At 52.4% G+C, this 19,477-nt stretch overlaps 1 protein-coding gene across 1 annotated transcript in view; it reads left to right on the forward strand.

Annotated features, from left to right (window-relative positions):
- ASB10 (ankyrin repeat and SOCS box containing 10) overlaps positions 1–7,914 on the forward strand; it is a 28,024-nt gene extending 20,110 nt beyond the window's left edge. The window contains exons 6-8 of the mRNA XM_037386820.1: positions 396–900; positions 2,218–2,331; positions 2,571–7,914. Coding sequence (XP_037242717.1) covers positions 396–900; positions 2,218–2,331; positions 2,571–2,756 — 805 coding nt within the window. The 3' untranslated portion in view covers positions 2,757–7,914. The remainder of the gene's footprint in view (positions 1–395; positions 901–2,217; positions 2,332–2,570) is intronic.
- The last annotated feature ends 11,563 nt before the right edge of the window (positions 7,915–19,477 follow it).

A 19,477-nucleotide genomic window follows, 5' to 3' on the forward strand; every position in this document is an offset into this window, starting at 1 on the left:
GGTGGCCTTGCTGCCTGTTCCTGCACGAGGGTCACCTCTGAAATCCCACAGACAACTGCAAGCTCTAGTCCTCAGCTGATGCAGCTGAGCTTAGTGCTGCCATCTCGCTGCCTGCTTGTGCAGACAGGCCTCCATGGGGGTATGGGGGCAGGCTTTGGGTGTGATGACACTTTATTAAAGATGTGTGGAGAGTTAGCTAGAATTAGGATGATGGTATCTCTGCTCACCAGTCATCCTGGCTTATAACCACTGCTCCAGGGCACAAGAGGATTTTTGGCAGTGATTTTTTGGACTCAGGAAAAGTGAAAACTGTGGGATGGTACAGGCATGGGGGTGGGAAGTAGTATGGGAGCTGGAGAGGAGAGCCTGTCACTGAGTTATCTTGGCCTACATAGGTGTGTCCAGCAGCTGCTGCAGCATGGCGCCAGCGTCAACAGTCGGACAGAGGAGGAGGATGACACAGTGCTGCATGTAGCAGCACGGTATGGCCTAACAGACCACGTCCAGCTGCTTCTGCGCCACGGGGCTGAGCTGGAGGCAGAGAATGAGGAGGGGCAGACACCACTGAACTCTGCCTGTGCTCAGCCCCATCAGCCTCAGGACATGGACCGCTACTACCAGGTCTGCCAGCTGCTGGTGGAGAGTGGTGCTAACATCAATGCTGCAGACAGGGACCGTCAGCACCCACTTCACCTGGCCTGCAAGAATGCCAATTCTCAAATAGCAGAGTTACTGCTGTCCCGGGGTGCAAACGTCAATGTCATGAACTACAGCGGCAACACAGCACTGCACAATATCCTGCAAGCAACTGCCTACAAGCTGGAGCACCAGCCAGAGCTTGTGGTGCGAGCCCTGCTCAACCACGGTGCCATCCGCATCTGGCCTGGCTCCCTCCTCAAGGTGCGGTGCTCACAGCTGTGCATGGTGGGAAGGGAAGGCTGTCAACATCAGGGCCCCAGTGATGTTTCTGTCACAGCAGGGCTTGTTCTGTGCCAGCCAGCTTGCTGTCCTGCCTGTCTCTTCCCAGTGGCTGGGGGAAGGGGAACTGGTGTTACTGGTAAGGGATTCCCTGAGGTTTTTTCCTGGGGTATGTTCTCCTGTAGAACTCTCCTGCTTCTGCCTGCTAAGCTGTGTGGACAATACTTACCCAGTTTCCCTAATCACTTGCCCTGGAAAGTGTTGGCCCTTTTCCTGTCAGGGGATGTGTTTCCTCTTTGGGGTATACCCTCCAGCTCATACTGTCTCTGCAAGGCACCAGCACACAAAGGGTTAATTTCCTGTCTTAATTCCTGAGCAGTGCAATAATTACCCAGCCTGGAGATCAGCAGATTGCTCTCCCCTTTGGGAAAATACAGGAAAATCAACAATTAACACTAATTAATCTCCTATTAACGCCAGATAATGAGGATCACTCCTACAGCCGGGATAGACTCTGACAGCTACTGCTGGCCTGGGCCGTAGGGAGTGGGAGCCAAGAGCCGGGGCGGGATCTGCCTCTGCGCAGCTATGCGTGGGTGGGGTGTGCTCCGAAGGCCACACTGGTGGTGTAGGATACACAGCACCAGCTTGGATGTGGTACACACTGGAGATGTGTTGCACAAAATATGCGCGATGTCTTCCTGGGGCTCTGTGTAGCAGCTGGCGTGGGCACAGTACCTCTTCAGCCACCCATTGCACACAGCACAGATACAGGGTCAGTGCAGTCCCCTGCCAAACAGGCTCAACACATCCCCGAGACCCCTGTGCAGCCCTTGGCAGAGATGCAGTATGCCTTAGCCTTGCTGCATGCAAAATGGGTGTTAGTCCTTGCCCCAGAACAACTCGCGCTCTAACTAGGGAAATGTGAGGAAAGGAGCCTGGCGTAAAGCAGGAGTGTTGGTTGCTTATAAGCTACTTGCAGCCATGAGGCAGCTGAAGGAGATCTGCATCCCAGCCACTTAAGTTAGTCCTACATCTGAGAAGAGGCTGTGGGGGCCCAGTGGTGCTGAATGTGAGTGCACTGTGTGTGTTGGGTGGTGGCTCAGCTGCCCCCCTTGCAGGAGTGGTGCTCTGGCATTTCCCACCATCAGTGGTTTTGATCTTCTGGCGCAGCGTGAGGGAAGGACATTCGTCCCCTGGATTTACCGCAGCTGGTTCTGAGCAGCTTTTTTGGAGGCATAGTGGGACTTGCAGGACCTTGCCCAAAGGTGGTGTTCATCTGCTTTCTCCCTGGTGCAGGTGCTGCGGTACTGCCATACCTGCCCACGTGTCATCGAAGCCCTGATGAACAGCTATGATCATGTGCATATCTCCGAGGACTGGGTGGAAGCTGTTCCAGCAGAGGTCGTACAGGTTAGGAAATGCATTCTGTTGGCTGGAGGGCATGCAGCTGGGCTGCCGCAGCAGTGTGCCAGAGGGGGCTTGGGGCAGGACAGGGGCTGAGTGGAGATTTGCAGGGTGGTGCTGTGTGGGGTATAGGGATAGGGAGGACGCACTGTGGTGGCTCAGGTAAAGGGATGTCTGGTTCTCCCTCTGCTCCCAGGGTGACATTTTCAGTTTTATCTGCCTCTGGTCCTCTCCTCTCTCTGCAGAAATACCCATGTTTCTACCAGTCACTTTTCTCCCTGGAACGGAGACCTCGCTCCTTGCAGCACCTGGCTCGCTGCACACTCAGGACCTTCCTGGAGGGCCGGTTGCTTCTTGTCCTGTCTCAGCTGCACCTGCCAAGTGCCCTGCACCGTTTCCTGCTGCTCAGCTTCGAGGATGTTCTCTACTAAGGGCTGTGGTTCCAATCCTACTGCACCTTTCTCTGCATATGTTCCATCCCTGCAGGTGCCGTCCATGCCTTCCCAGCTAACCCCTTCCCCTCGCATACCTCCTGCCAGGCCACTTCAGCCCCCTGTGCCAAACCTGTTGCTGTGTCCCTGCCCCAGCCAGCCTTGTGCTTTGCCTCACACACCTATTTTGGAGCATCCTGTTTACCCATACTAATCAGGACAGACTCCATACTCACTAAGAAAAGCAAGATAGGGGGATTAGGCCATTTTGTGGGACAAGGAGCAAATACGCTGCATTGATCAGTTTCAGTTGTAGGGTATCGGTCTCCCTATCCCAAGTCTACAAACTCTAACCTGAACTAGGCAGCTCCAGTGCCCCGGGCATTTGTTGGGATCCTCTCTGTAGTCAAGTTGTTTACAGTTTGTGCCCAAAGGTGTTTGGAATAAACTCTAGCTCTTCTCTATACGTACCAGAGTACTTCTGCCTTGCCTTGAAGATTGTCCTGACAGAGCTCGTCCATGTGACATGCCATGCATGGTGACGTGCACTCTCGGACCTGTGCATCCATCTGCTTCTCAGAAGACATAGGGGAATGTGCAATGGGTGTGGGCTCAGGCCTCCTAAACAAACAGTCCTCATGCAGGTACAGTGTCTGGGACTGCCTGGTTTTGTGCTTGGGGCAGGACAGCAGTGCTTGTGCCTGCACTGACTGTGATGTGGGGCCAGGGGGAAGCGTGCCCTGAGGATGCTGGTCCCCTGATTGCAGAGCAGCCAGCACCTACCAGAGCAGAGTGCAGGCCTACATGCTTCTGCCTGGGCTGCGCTGCACTCTAGACAAGGTAAAGGGTAACTTAATGACAGAGTTGTAAAGAAATCAAAGCACTGACCATCATTTAAAGGTTTCCTGTAAGCTAGCTCCATTCCCGCTTCTCAAGGAGCACCTAAACAACTGCTGGCTGGCGGAAGTTTGTGGGGCAGTGCTGCAGGTTGCTCCTCTTGGTGCACTGATGTTTCAAGGCCTCTGTTAATGTCCATGTCAGCGCCAGGATGCTGGAACACACAGATCTGAAGTCTAAGCAGTTTGACAAACCCAATGCTTCTGTCTTTTTCTGCCTCTGTTGGGATGCAGGGCATAAGTCTGCTCCCCTAGTTATCACTACCTTAATTATCGCCACCTTACACAAGTGGTCCATGCTGCTCTGAGGTGGCAAGCTTGAAATAACTATTTGAGGTTCGGTGTGCTGTTCCTAATGTGCTTGCAGCAGTGATGCACCACAGCATGAATGCTAATGGGATACAATAGGAGTGTGTTTACACATTACAAGCTTACAAAAGGTGTCAGGAAGCCAGTTGTGGCAGCCTGAATGGGTAGGTGCTACTATGACAGTATAAAGATGGTATATCTCAAAGAAGTTTAACAATGTGCTTTTTGACATCCATGGGCAGAGAGGTGAGGTGTGGGCTTGAGGGTGATGTACCAAGACTATCTGCAAAACAGGGATGAAGGGAGCTGGAGAGTCAAAGCTTTTAAAATACCTGGATAATGGCCTGCAGTCCTACCATGGATCAGTAGCACGTTTCCCTTGAAGCGGTGCAGGAACCCAGCCTGAAGTCACCACCTTCCTGCTGGCTGAGCTCATGTGTCTGTTCAGGGTGATCTGTTTGTGGGATCAGGTCCTAGAGTCATATTCCTGAATTCTAATCACCCCTTCAGAGTGTTCATTTTTAGCCAGATCATGTCTATGACTGGAGGAGAAGCAGAAGAAGGAATGTCTGTCCCTTTTGGTGGCAGCATAGCCTGGGATGTGGTGGATTTAGCAGGCCTGGGTTAATGGTTGGACTTGATGATCTTAAAGGTCTTTTACAACCTAAATGATTCCGTGGTTCTACGATACCTTTGGTATTAAGGCAGTCTGCACAGCAGTACATGTGGGGCTGGCTTTCTGGTCCTTCTTCTTTCCAACATTGTCCATATACCTGCAATAACTTATGTTCAGTAATGTGCACTCAGCCACTAAGATAGTGTCACTTTAAGGAGAGGGAAGGATTGAATTTAATGGTTTGCTTTATTTTGTAATTGTTTCTTGCAACTGTTGGACTCAAAGCCATGCCTCAGGTGTTGCTGATCACTTTTGCTAGTTCTGAAGTCTGCTCTGCACTTGGGTGCTGAGGGCAGCTCAGGCTGACGGAGGTTCCTGCAAGCACAGGCACACGCAGTGCCACCACACACGTGGGCAGGCCAGCTCCTGGCATGGCCAGTTACTGTTTGGACAAAGGTGCCATGGCACAGGCAGGCACCTGTTGTAACGAAGGACCCATGCTGGGGCTGTGGGTGAATTTCCAGGGTTCCTTTCAGAGCTACGTTGGGATTCCAGTGTAAGTAGAAGGTGGCCGAGAGGGGCAAACCATCCCTGGGCACGGATCTTCATAAGCTAGATCTTATCTGTGTTCCCATTGAAATTAAAAGGGCATGATTTCATTGCGTGTAAGGATACCACTGAGTAACCATTTTCAAGGAATGTGAGGCTAGTAGGAAAAGGGGAGTATCTTTTACACATTGATTTAATTGGGGGTGGGGGTGGGGGGAAACAACACGAAAAGAAAACAAAATAGATCCAAAAAACCCACCAGAAAAGCTTTTGGGCACTCAAGGCTTTTTTCAGAACTGAAACAATCAGAAAAGTTCAAGCTAAGTGCAGGCTGAGAACAAATGCGCTGAGTTTCACTCAGTTATGCTAATCGATTAGCAATTGATTTTTAAAAACATTTACAAGGACGGAATTAAAAAGGTTTGATGTTTCAGAGCATGTTTTGGCAATATAACAAGCTGTGCAACTTTTTCTTAGGTTTCTAAAGGAGAAATTTGTAATGCAGCATTGAATGTACTTGCTGGGACAGGAGTTATGCCAGGGAAATGTAGCTGTCCTGAGTGTGAGGGCTATGGTCACAACTGAGGACAGAAAGCATGGGAATTATTAGCACAGAGGCATGTGGTTCTGATGCATTTTTACCAACTGCCATAAGCAAAGGCAGCTGCTGATTGCTACTCTGTCCCATGTTAACTCGGGGCCACATGCTGTTGTTCCTGCTTCAGCATCCACCTGGGTTTTTTGGCAGGGCAGTCAGCAAGAGACATCCTCATGACTGGCTGAAGTAATGTGAGGCCACTGCCACATTCTCAGCGTGGCTGTCCAAGCGATGTGCTCAGGGGAAAAAAACACCTCATCCCATTTCTAGACAGACGTTTCCATCCTAGCTGCAGCCTCTGGGTCTTACTCTGACCCTCTCTGTGCAGGCAAAGCATTGCCTATCCCACACATTCCCTTCCTTTAACTGAAAGATCAGCTACATCAGCATCTCCCTGCAGGCTTCCCAGCCTCGAATATGTGCTTGATTCTTACTTCATCTTTTCTGTTCCTCAGTAAAAATCATTACGTGCCATAAAAGGTGGGCTAGTAAACCACAACGGTACATCTAGAAGGGTACAAGGACAAAGCAGCTATGGAAAAGCTCTTACCTAGGATGTCCATCCCCACCCCTGAGCTCTGTAAATTATATTTCAGGTACTTTTGAGTCAAAAGGGCACCTTTAGCAGTTGTAGAGTGGTTTATTTTTTTTTCTTCCTCCATAAATTTGACCAGTCACTTTTGTGGACCCATGTATGTTTGAGCATCCTGGTATCCTTGTGGCAGTGGTAACTTATTTGTCTTTAGACTGTCACCTTCTTGTTTCGTTTGATGCCCCTTAATTCTTGTGTTCTAAGAATACATAGGCAATCTAGTCTGTTCCTCTTCATTGTGTTGTTCAAAACAACAATCCCTGTAATTTCTTTCCTTACTCAGGCTGGGTTTCTGTTCAGCTCTGTCATTCCCTGCCTGGAAACTGTCACCCAACCCTTAACCACAAGCACAGACTTTCCCTGTCCCTTTACTGATCCTAATGCATCGCTTTGAGATGAAGGGAGCACAGCTGTGCACAGCATTCAAAATGTGGTTGCACTATGACGGTGTAAGAGTTATTCTTAGCCGTGTGAGTATGAGAGCTACACAAATGCCTCAGGAACCTTAGATTCATATTTGACATTACTTGATAATTTACATTGTCCAGGAGGAGGACAGCCTTGGCAGTGATGCCCTCCCATTCAGCATGGTTTGTGTTCAGATAGCATATGTCACAACCTCTAAATGTTTTTCAGATTCATATTGCTATCCAGGATGCTGTCCCTGTTTTAAAACGAAGCCCACATTCTTCTTTCCTATATGTTGCACCTTATACTTAGATGTGCCAAACGGGTTTTTCGTGAACCTGGTCTTTCAAGCAATCCAGATCAAGTTGTCTTCAGGAAGTGCCACGTGTTATTTCTACCATCCCAACAATTCATTTTTCACCACCCCAATCATTTCACAAGCAATTGTTTTTATTTTCTCCCTGATTGCTAATAACTTCTAGCATTGAGATGTGAATAGAATACAACTAGAAATACATCTGTCAAATGGCTATATAGAATAAGTCTTCCCAGCTATCCAGTTCTTTCAAATCTGTTAATACTGATCACACTGACTGTAGCACACAGCTGATTTTTCATATTGGAATGTCATGCAGAACTGTGTCAAATGACTTACAGGAGTCTAAGCATGCCATATATATCCAGTTAGCTCTATCAAACTGGTAGGCTTACAAAAAAAATAGATAAAATTATTTGAAAGTACCTCTTTCAAATGACATTAATTTGAATAACATTAATTTGAGTTCTAGTGTTTAGTAATTTACCCAGGACATCCTTTGACTGCTTGTCTGTGATTGCTTGGGATGTGTGTTGAACTAACTGCTCAGTAGTTTCTTGGAGATCCATGTGAACACATTTAAATACTGACAAGACGTTGGATTCCACACCCCTGACACCCCCACCCCACCCCCATCCCACCCCCAGTTACCTTAAGTTGCCCAGTGTGCCATGATTTGTTATTAAAAAAAAAAATCAGTGGTTCGGTGAACTCATTAGCCAATTAAATACTCTTGGATGTAAGTTACCCTCTTACAGATTATAAAAATTATTACTTAAACAGTGTCTCTTCAGCATCTTCCTTCATTACTGATGGAAAATAAAGTGTTTCATTACCACTATGAAATATTAATATTATCCATTGTTGTTTCAAATACAGATCAGAAATATTTATTGACTTCTTGGTTTTCATTATGTGGAACGTATGTTTACACAGAGAAACCTGGGGCAGGAGCCCAGTGACTGTAGTTCTTTGGATTCTCTGCTGTTGGGGCATCCTGCTCTGGGGTCAGAATTTCCAAAAATGCTGAGAAATTGGATAGGGTTCAGGGAAGAGCCATGAGTGAGTTACAGATTGCCAGCGATCCCTGGCACGGGAGCCTTGCAGCGGGGTGGTTGGATGTGCCATTGCTGATCCTTGGAGTCCTGCATGCAGTTGCAGGCGCCTGTCCTTGGGTCCTGGGCTCCCAGGCAGGAAGGCTGCCAGTGCCCTTTCACGAAGCACGGCGGGTGCGCAGGCTGAGCGCCAGCTCCGTCGCCACACTGCACCTGTGGCTGGCCCATGGTGGCGCCTTGCCGAGCTGCTGTGGGGGCAGGCTGCAGAGTTTGGTTGGCGTTGCCAGTTCCGAGTGGCACTTGGCGGTGAAACTAGATCCAGTGGCTGGAAATTGAAGCTGAGCAAACACATATTAGAAATGAGACATTTTTAATAGCAAGGGTAATTAATCTACTAGTTAATTGCATCTTAGAATAGCTTATCAGGGTGGATGTAGATTTCTCATCTCTGGCTTCTTAAAAAATCACCAGAAGACCTGCCCTAGCCCAGGCCAGACCCCATCCTGCGTGGTGCTTAGCCCATGTCCCGAAGAGATCAGACTGCTTAATTACAGATCTATGATGTGCAGTCTTGTCACTCATGCACGCTGGTCTGCCACTGGCCTCTGCCACCGCTGGGATCGTGTTCAGCCCTAGGGCAATGGAACAGTGTCATGTTTCCCTGCACAGTGCTGCTCCCCTCACTGGTACTGCACAGATGCCTCTGTCTCCCCCTTCACTCCCCTCACTTTGTGACTACTGCTTTGTACCGGTGCCGTCAGCGTCCTCGCTCTGAAGTCGCTGCCTGTGCTGGTTTCTGAAAAAGACGTTCTGAAATAAATGGTGATGCTACTTTACATTTTTATTTCAATATTTGGTCTTTTTCAGTTTCTCTCATGAGCTTTGGCTTTAAGACGTCATCCATTTGGAAGCCTTGAGCACATTTCACCCTGTGGGGCTGGGTGGTGCTGGTTCTTTGCCAAAGGACCTCGGGGCTGGATGAGGCACACAAAGGCAAACTCCCTTCCCTCAGCAGGCTGCCAGCACACAAGGGCCTTGTGGGGCTGCCCCATGACACTTGGAGTCATCCCTCCTGAGGGGGCACCTCAAGGATCTCTGACTCGTAGCTATAGGAGCCCCAGTGTGTGCCCCAAGCTGCAGCCCCCCGCAGCAATGCAGCCTCTCTTTGAGCAGGCCCATGCAGAGCTCCACAGGACTTGCGCCAGCGGCTGCTTTGGCCCTACGGCAGCTCTGCCAGTGCTGAGCGGAGTGCTTCTGGTACCTCACTGTTAGGAGCACGATTCCAACGCTGCCTGCACTTCTGTTTCCATCCAGACGCTCTGCAGCAGGTGCTGATGCTCCTAAGGGACCATGCTCTGCCGGTGAGACCCAGGGGGCACACCGCCTTTGTACACAGGTGCTCCCTGGGGCCTGCTAGCCCCTGCTCCATTCCTCCAGCTCATCACCAGATGTCAGTAATGCTGCTCACATCCCTGCCATCCCACACACCTCCAGCTTCTAGCTGCAAGGCTGTCCCTCAGGCTTCTGGGCCACAGGGGCTTGGGCCAAACGCAGGCACATGTTTGATAGTAGCCCATGACTTCTTAAATTCAGTGCCATGCCCAGCCAGCTTTACTTCAATTGCTGGAAAATACTACAGCAAGCAACTAAACAATCTGTAAGTGCCTGGACACATGCAAAGTTGGTCAGACCGGTCCTACTTCCTTCCATACCGAGACAGAAGGAGCAGATGTATGTGTCATAAGTGTCTTAATTTCATACTGTTTCACATAAAAGTCTGAGAATGAAGTTAAGAAAAGACAATATGGAGTGAACTACTATTATGTGGGAGCATAACTGTCAGAAAACCCTGTTCAGAGCCAGTTAGCAGCAGCCAAACTGCAGCAATACACAGAGGGTGTTGCCTGGAGGTCTGTCCTGCAGTTGGCACTCTTCTACAGTTGTTAGACTTGCATGAAAGAATAGACATTAGGCTTATTTAATCTGCAGAAGACACTGTGCTGGTTGGGGTTGCGGCCCCAGCTGCAGCAAAGGCAAGCAGCGTGAACACCGAGTTCTCCCCCAGCACCAGGGCAGTCCAGTAGCAAAAGCCTTACACGGCCTGACTGGCCAGAGGTGGTGCATGCCCAGGTGTGCAGGAGCAAACGTGCTACACATGGCCTTGAGCAGCCACATGCTGCACAGAACAGGCACAGCTGTCACGGCACACACAGACCAGAGGCCAGTCTGTAAAGAAGTGCCACGCTGGTCTTCTCTTCCAGAGGTGTGGTGACGACAGTGAGTGGGTGGGCTGCGGTGGAGGCAGAGGACATCAAGAATCGTAAGAAGGCAAGGAAATGACCAACAAAAAACACCTCAAGGTCTTGGAGCTGTCTATGCCGAAGAAGAGAAATCTGAGTGGTAGATTTAGATTAGCTATTAGGAAGAAATCCTTCCCTGTGAGGGCAGCGATGCGCTGGCACAGGCTGCCCAGAGCAGCTGTGGGTGCCCCAGCCCTGGCAGTGCCCAAGGCCAGGCTGGACGGGGCTGGGAGCCACCAGGGCTGGGGGAAGGGGGCCCTGCGCGTGGCAGGGGTGGGACTGGGGGGTCTTTAAGGGCCCTTCCAACCCAAACCTTTCTGTGATTCTATGAATCTATGAAAATATAACAATATCTGAACATGGAAAAATTACCTGAGCATCTGTCCTATGAGGAAAGGCTGAGAGAGCAGCCTGAAGAAAAGAAGGCTTGGGGGATCCCATCTGTGTGGATAAATACCTGAAGAGAGGGCGCAACAAAGGTGGAGCCAGGCTGTTTTCAGTGGAGCCCAGCAACAGGACCAGAGGTAATGGGTGTGAACTGACACACAGAAGGCTCTGCCTGAATGTCCAGAAACACTTTGCTGTGAGGGAGACTGAGCACTGGCACAGGTTGCCCAGAGACTTTGTTGAATCTCCCTCCATGTGGACTTGCAACTGGCTGTAGGCGGCCCTGCTTGAGCAGAGGGTTGGACAAGGTGCCATCCAGAGGTCACTTTGAGCCTCCACCAGTCTGTCTGTGATGCTGTGATGCTGTGATTGAATGAAGAGAGCCCTCTTCTTCATAACACAGGACTAGCAGGACTGTTCTTACACACTGAGTCCACACTAACAGTGGTGGTGCAGAAATTAGGGCCACCACATCTTGTGATAAGCCAGTACCGTACCCTCAGCTGAAGACAGGCATATCAGCATTATTCATGTACCAGCTGGTATTGTGGGTTGTGTTGTATAATCCATTTTACTCTGAATCCTGCATCCTGCACTCTGAGAACATCACCTTTTCTTATAGGCTTTTTGCTTCCATCAGACAGCCACGAAGCATATGTTCTTATAGTGACCTGCAGATGACGGATGTCATCTGAATGAAGGGATCCAGAGTGCCACACTCATGTAACTGCTGGGGCAGAGTGGTGCACTTGGAGAAATCTTCTTCTAGGTGAAAAGTGCAAGAGGTATCAGGCCTGGCTCCTGGGAGAGACCATCTGCTCACAGGCCAGATACACCTATGCTGGCTGAAGGCAATGTGCACAACCCCAGTGCTTAGGCATGCTCTCCTCTGGCATTGCTCCCTTGCAAAGACTTCTTGGTAACCTCCAAAGGGTGTGTTATGCAGTGATACCTCTTCTCCCTCGCCCCTTCCTTGCAGCCAGAGCCTCACAACATGCCAGGTATAAACTGGGTCCCATCTTGTCTGCTGAGGACCCTGCCCTGAGCAGTTGCCTTTTTGTGAAGCTGATGACTTTCTGGTGATGGTTTCCCTCTAGGGATCTCACACTTGCCTGGCTTTCTTTCTCTCTTTCTGTCCTTCTCGTTCTCCCTTCTCCCCTTTCTCTCTCTTTCTGTCTGATACCAGTTAAGCTTCCTGAACAGTTTCCGGTCAACATGGGGAACAGCCATGCTGCAATTGAGAAGCTAGATGGATTGAACGTGTTGGTGCTCCTAGGAGACCTCATCCAGGTAGGAACTGAAGAGAGCTTTGCAACCCAAGCATGGGCATTGCTTTGGGAATGTTGCCAAGAAGGTCTTGCTCTGGTGTACAAACACAAGCCAAAAGCAACCAAGAACTTTCAACAGCACCCGGTGCCAGAATGGAAATGAGACAGTACCACAATACTGCCAGTATAAGCCAGCACTGTGCCTTAGGAGCCCAGTAAATTACCTGAAGTGTTTGGCTAATAGAACTCTCCCAGAGCAGGATCCAAACCCAGGAGTGAAGGGGGTAGCAGCTCTTCTAAACAGAACAATCCTCAAAGAGATGTGTGAAAGGCTCCTACCTTGTTGTCCAGAAGTAAAGAAACGAAAATGAGAGACGCTTGCCAGGTGCAGACGTGTCAGTAACAGTGCCATCTTCCAAGCTGAACTCTCATCTGCACTCTGAGTGGGTTGAAAGGCTCAACCCAGCTTCCAGCTGAAGTGGTGCCTGCGACTGGCCCCATCAGGCTGGTCCCTCTGTGCTTACTCTGTACGTTGCTGCTCCTCAAGCAGGCTGGAGCAGGGTAAGTGCAACACATTACCTGGGATGTGTAATCACTTCAATCACTGCCAGCAGCTTACCTGCAGATCCCACAGCCTTGGTCATTTGCCTGCAACCCCAGGCTCGTGGCTCTGTGGCTGCTGAGCAGCCTGTTCCTGCAGGGCTCGGGGGGCCTGACAATGGGGCTGGGGTAGCAGCGACATTTGCTGCTGGGGCCATGTCTACTACCAGGTTTAGGTGGTGAATGAAGCTCCCAGCTCCCAGCATTGTGTCTTTGCCCCTGTCCTAGGGCAACCAGGTAGCAGACAACCACACTGCCCACACATCTGCACCGATTCATCCTGGGTCTTGCCTTACACTGAGCTGCTCATGAACTTGCATGGCAAAGGCCAGCATGGGTGGCTTTCTCTGGGCTCAATAAGCTCTGGTCTGCTGAGGATGACTCTGAGCTTGTGCTGAAAGGCAGCCAGGGAGGCAAGGTGGCATGCAAAGGGTCTCAGAAAGCGGTCACAGGCGGTTAAGCTCTGTCGTGTCAGTGCTGTTGCTGATAAGACATAAGACCATTTAAAGTGCTCTGTGCAATAAATCTGTCTGCTCAAGGTGTGGGTGCAGGAGTCAGGAGAGATGCCAGGAAAGGCTGAGCTCCTCCAGGTGCGGATGTGCTCTACTCTGTGACCAGGCCTGGGCTGCAGCATGCTTTTGCTTGACAGACCTGCTAACTGGGGAGAGTGAGCATGCTTCACATGGTGCTGCCTGCGGATTTTGCCTCTCCTGTGGGGCCTGGGGCTAAAGGCAAGGGGAGATGGTGCAGAGGTGCCTGCCTCAGCTGCTGTCATCCTGGCTGCTGAAAGAGCTGGTTGGGGTCTTAGATGGCTTGTGTGCCCTTAGTGAACCCAACAGCCTTCAGTCACCAGCTCTCAGAAAGTGTTCCTTTGCTAACACCAAGCAGGAGCTGTGCTCCTGTGCTATGTGTGTGCCCATGGGTGACTGGGAGCTGAGCTACTGCAGGTCCTGCCAGGAGGCTTTTGCAGCTGGGAAGAAAGCCTTCGCTTGCTGGTCTGGGAAAATGAGCGGTTTTCAGGTCAGGAGGACCCAGCTTGGGGGCTGCTTCTTAGGCACTCCACTGAACCACAGAGGTGGCCTGAGACAAGTCCCTGGCAGCAGCCTTTTCCTGTTCTAACATCTTGTCAGTAGCAAAACTATGCACCTGGGAATGCTCTTTCTACTGTTAATGAGGATCCTGGATTCTTACTGCTCCAGCTATGGCTCTGCCAGGGTTAGTTCTAAAATATGTTCCCCAGGCATGAGAAGGTGTCTCCTCAGCTGCTGCAGACAAGTTTTGCTGCAGGAATCTGGACAGAATCACATGGAACAACTTGACAGCAGGGTGAAAGCCTGTGAGACTGTATTTGCAGGGGCCAGCTGGAGCCGCCTGCATGGTCCTTAGAACTAGGTTGCCTGCTGGGGCAGGACCTGCCCAGTAGCTATTACCCACCAGATGAGTGTGCCTCCTGAGCCTGATGACTCGAGTCAGGTTTGTTTCATTTGGACCACTTCATGGGTATGGTACAACAGTAGAGTCTGTGCCTGATGGGAGCCGAGCTTCTGTCAACACAACACAGCCGTAACCAGACCATTCTCTAGACTCCAAACTTTGAGTAAATAATTTTGCAACATTACCCTTGCTTTTAATATGTTTAGTGGCTATATTGCAGGAATGCCTAGAGGCCATGAGAAGATTTAGTCCTGGTGTGCTAGGTTCTGTGTAGAGATCGTAAGTGGAGCAGGTAGAGGCATAAAGTTAAGGTTGCATATTAGTTTCCATTGGAAAGACCTGCTTTCATTTGCTATTCAGTTATTAAACTTTAACTGTTGCAGTTGTGGTTTGCCATGCTGTGTGCCTGTCTCAGACTGAACTTTCCCTGTTACAGCTACAGCAAAAATTAATTGGCCTCTATTCAGCCAACAGCCTGTGTACCAGGAATATGTTCTAGACTCCCCATCTTGGAGAGGAGCTTCCAGTGCGGGAAGGAGAGGTGACCTGGATGTTGCTGCTTCTGCACGGTAGCATGAGATAAACTTCCCTTAAACTACCAGCCTCTGAGGATTCCATTTTGCATGCCCCAAGCAAGGACACTTTTAGAGGCTGATAGTTTTCTCCCAGGAAGCCTCTGCCTATGCTGAGCAGTTTGAAGTTACGCCAGATCCTCTGGGCTGACCAGACAGGTCATGTAGCATCTTCAACATGGACACTGTGTCCAAAGTGTCAAATGTTGAGCAGGACACTTTCCAGTCCTGCCTACTGACTCCAGAAATGCAGGCAAACTGACTTTTCCATGCTCACATGCCTGCAACAAGGAACAGAGAAGCAGAGGAGGAAGAAGCTTCAGCAGTTCTAATGCAGAAAACAGACAAGAAGAAGGGTGGGAAGCAAAGGCAGACAGAGGAAGGAGGGCCAACTCAGGCAGTGACATAATGGAGGAGATGGGACAGGTTGGTCTGTAATTGCTTAGAGGTGCTGCTTGCAGAGGCTGGACTTGAATTCAGTACTCGGGGCCCAGCCTGGTGAGACTCAGGACCAAGTGCTGAGGCTGATAAACATGGAGCTATGACCCAGCAATCCCAAAACAGGAGGGAGAAAGCAGGTCTTCTCCTGAAACTTCTTTTTTAGCTCAGTGTCTGATAATGTATCCAGCAAGGCCCTGAGAGGTCTCTGTGGACAGCTGAGAGTGCAGTGAGACCAGGGGCTTTACAAATTGCACATGCAATTAATGTTTCCATGTACCTTGTGCGTTGGATAGGGTATCTTCAAGCACGTGAAGGTGACATAACCAGCTACTTGTGAGTGGGGGATGGAGCCCGATAAAATGGAATAGAGTGGCTCCCCACAGAGAAGGTGTGTGGGGAGGGAGAAACGCCCAGGGAGCGCACTGAACAGCGGAGGTCTGAGCCTCAAGTGGAAGCCATGGAAACTGCGTTTCCACTAGACAGTGAGAAGCTGCGGAAGATAAGATAGAGGATGCAGAAAGTGGGAAAGCCCCTGGAGGTCTAAGAGGTGGTTAGGGTTACCATGTGCAACCTGGGCCCTCACGCTTCCAATTTAGCTCACGCTGACAGGATGGAGGGTGTGGGAGCTTTCAATCTGCATCTTGTTCAATTTACATACTAGAGTACAATATTTGCTTTATTTAACTTGAAACCCTCCCCCCCTGTGCTCCCCCCCCCCCCCAAGTCCTTCAACCTTTTCTTCTCTGGGTCTTTGCTTTACAATTTGGCAAATTAATTTCTACCTTTACTGCAGAGTCTCATGGGACACAGTAAACTGGAGTGGAGTAAGTTGTCAGGGCCCTGAGTACATTCGCCTGCTGTTGGGGGTTTGGCTGTCCGGGGTCAGGGACAGCTTGGATGCAGCAGCTGTCTGTCCTTGGGGAACCTCAGCGGGAGCCTGCCCCACTTTGGCTGAGGAGCTGCTTTTAAGGTCAGGCTCTCACCTGACTTGACTGACCTGACTAGTCTCTGCCTGGCCTAATCTGGGCCTCGTACCTCCGTGATGCTGACAGTGGTCCTGACCCACTGATCTGAGTTTCTGGCTTGGCCTTGGGCCTGCCTCACCACTTGGAGACTGGAACTTGCTGGGTGATCACTGGACAACTGGTGACCCTGGTTACTGTCACCAGATCTGCTCTGCTCACCTTCCTTGAGTCCTGTGGCACTGCAGCCTTGTCAATGAAGCCACTGTCCTGCCCGCCCTGCTGCAAACTTCTGCTTCCCAGATTCCCTTCCCTGTCGGAGCAGCCTGCCCTGGCTGCTCCTGGTGCTGAACTGAGATTCAGTGTTTGAAGAGAGACAGGGGCTGCAGGTAATCCCAGTGTATGATTAAGTAAGCAGAACCTCAATGTTGGAGACCTATGTAGGGACTTGCAAGCTGCAAGCTATTGATTTGCAGAGGTCAGTATGGGAGTTTGTGTAATTGGCTTCAGGAAGGCCCTGCTGCTTTGGGCGCAGGCAGTCATCCTTCCTTGGGGGAGCTGCAGTTCATTCCCCAGCCTGCTCAGTTTCAGCAAGATCACTGAAGAAAGCAGTTTCCCCAAAATACCTTGCTAACTTACATGAGGGTGTGCAGCGTGGGTTGAAGGTTACATATAAAAGGTTCATTGAACAAGGAATTAAATTTCAGGTGCTCAGGAGTTAGGAAGTTGCATAGCCTTGATTTGGACCCCTTTGAGTACAGGTCTCGAGACCAGCAAACTTACACATGGCTACGCTTTCATTTCCTCCATGGTCTAATGTACTTTGATAGCAGTGGAATGAACCCAAGCTGCATGCATGAAGATGACTCCAACCTGAAGGATCCTTTTCCACAGAGGTATTTGGTGGATGAGATAGGAGAGACCGGCCAAGGGCAAACAGGACATGGATGCTGACCTGCAGACCTTGAGTGTGTCACAACTGATTCCTAAGGTGGGATTAATCCAAATGCTTGTCACTGCCAGCTTCCTTCCCAGCCTGAAATCTGGGCCCTCACCCTACACGAGGAGCCAAATGGCCTGTGCCCTGCAAACACACACACCTCTTCCTTGGTGATCCCAGGGCCATCAGCTTGTGAGAGGTGCCCTCATCAGTGGCCAGAGGGATCCCTCTTGCTGAGCCTTACTTTCAGATTGAGTATTTGAGTCTGGATGATTATTTTAACATTGACTTCTCCATACCTCCATTTCCCCAGCTGAGGGCACAGCAGCTCTCGCCGCAGAGGGGTATTTTCTTGAAACTGCAAGGATGTGCTATAGAGAATGGTATAAAAACCATGAAAGAAAGAGGAGGCTCTGTGCAGGCCCCTGGTACAGATGTTGTCGTAATGGGACCCTGGGGGTTCAGACTGGGCCTGTTTAGAAGGAAGGCTGGGCACCACACTGCTGGCCTGGTGGACCCATTTGGCCTCACTCACATGCTCCAGAGAGGATTCAAGTGCTCCATAGCTGGACTGTCCCATCCCACACAAAACACATAATTCAAGGCTGCAGCAAAGTGGTGCCACAGACGTCCCTGGGGACAGAGTAGAAGGTGGTCGTGGAGGAATCCATGTACTCGCATAGATACAGATGCCACCAGGGAGCCTGGGTAGCTAAGCAGCCAGAGGTACTGCATCCCTGCTCAAAGGGTGAGCGCAGGCAGGAACACGCAGGGATGCTGAGGAGTACCCCTAGGTGAGAGCTGGCCCATAGCTGCGCCACTGAAAACGCAGCTGACGTGAGTTTAGACATGACTTCAGCTCTGGTATTTCTTGGCTTCTGAGTACTTTACATAGTAGTCCTGATACTGGTGCTCTTCTGAAGCAGGGCTTCCATTTGCCAGATGTTCAGCATATTACAGGCCTGTTGAGAAACTCCTTGCAGACAAGGGCACCACCTAAGTGCTGAGCTGGGGGGAAACAATACCCCATTCTAGCGCGGGGGCCCCCCATAGAGGGCCAGGCCACCCTCCCCAGGACATACAGCAGAGCATGGCAGAGCTGCGGAGCTCTTGCCGCAGCCTGGGAGCTTTCAGCTTGCACTGGTCTCCCTTGCGCTACAGCCTGAGCGCAGCGCAAGGGGCCCGACTACAGCCGGGCCGGGGTATCGCCCGGCCCCCGGCCGGGTGCGCGGCGGAAGGGGCAGAACCCCACGACTTCGGGCGGCGGCGGCGCGGGCAGCGCGGCAGAGCCCGACCGCGGGACGCTCCGGTGGCGGAGGAGCCCGGGCAGGCGCTCCCCGGTGCCCGGGCTGCGGGGGGCTCCGCACCGCCCGCCTGGCCCTGTCCCGACGGAGCTGAGCACCGGGAGCCACCCCCACCCCCCCACCCCCTCCCTCCCTCCCCCCCCGCCGTGCACGAGGGCCGCGGGGGAGCAGCGGTGGGGGCCGGGGGAGCCTCATTCCCCGCTCAGCTTCAGCCCCCCACCCCCTTCCCACAGTGGCCCGAGCGCGTCTCCCGGCGGCCATGTGGCCTCTCCCGGCCCCGCGGCGCCCGCGCCCGCCGCTCTCACGGAGACTCCACTTCGGCCCCGCCGCCTGGTCTCCGGGGCACGGACTCCGCGGACGGGGAGGGGGCCAGCCGGACCCAGCCCGACGGCCCACGCCAGCAGCTCTCCGGCACGGCGCGGTAAACCCGGAGCGGCGCGGCCGCGCCCGGCTGCAGGGCCCAGCCGGTTCCCGGTGAGGGCCGGTCCGTCGGGGCGCTCGGGCCCGGCCGGCGCGGGCGTCCCCAGGGCGCTCTTCGCCAGGCTCGGCCACCGGGAGCCGCCAGCGGCGCCGGCCCGGGCCGGCTGCCGGACGTGGCGGAACGGGCCCGGCTCGCCCCGTCCGTTGTCCCGGGCCCGGAGAACGATGTGCCTAACGACACAGCCCCATCCTGTCCCCACAAAAGCGCCCTTGTGCTGGCCCCGTAATTGCTAATCATCAATCACCATTAATAACAGCTGATGAGGCGGGAGGGGGAGGCGCCTTCCCAGGGGCCGGCCGCGCCGGGGGGGAGCGGGGAGCCTTGCCCCGCCGGAGCGGGCGCTGAAGGAGGAACTCGACCGTGATGTGCGGAAGATGGATGAGAGCAGAGGGCGACACCCCCGCCCGCCTCCCCTCCCCTCCCCTCCGCGGCCCGGCCCGGCCCCCCCGCGGCGGGGCGGGCGGGCGGGCGGCTCCGAGCGCGCCTCCACTCCGCCGCGCCGAGCCAGCGAGCGGGCGGGCGGGCGGCAGCTCTCGCCGGGCGCCGGAGCCCACGGGAGGCGGCGGGCGCGGGCCGGAGCCGGGGCCGCGGCGGCGGGGCCCGGCGGCGGCGGCGGCGGCGGCGCGGCGAGTTGGCGGCGGCCCGAGCTCGCCGGAAAGTTGGTGCCGGCTGAGCCGGCGGCGCCCGCTCGCC

Source organism: Falco rusticolus, chromosome 4 (assembly GCF_015220075.1).
Source record: "Falco rusticolus isolate bFalRus1 chromosome 4, bFalRus1.pri, whole genome shotgun sequence".
Classification (NCBI taxonomy): domain Eukaryota; kingdom Metazoa; phylum Chordata; class Aves; order Falconiformes; family Falconidae; genus Falco; species Falco rusticolus.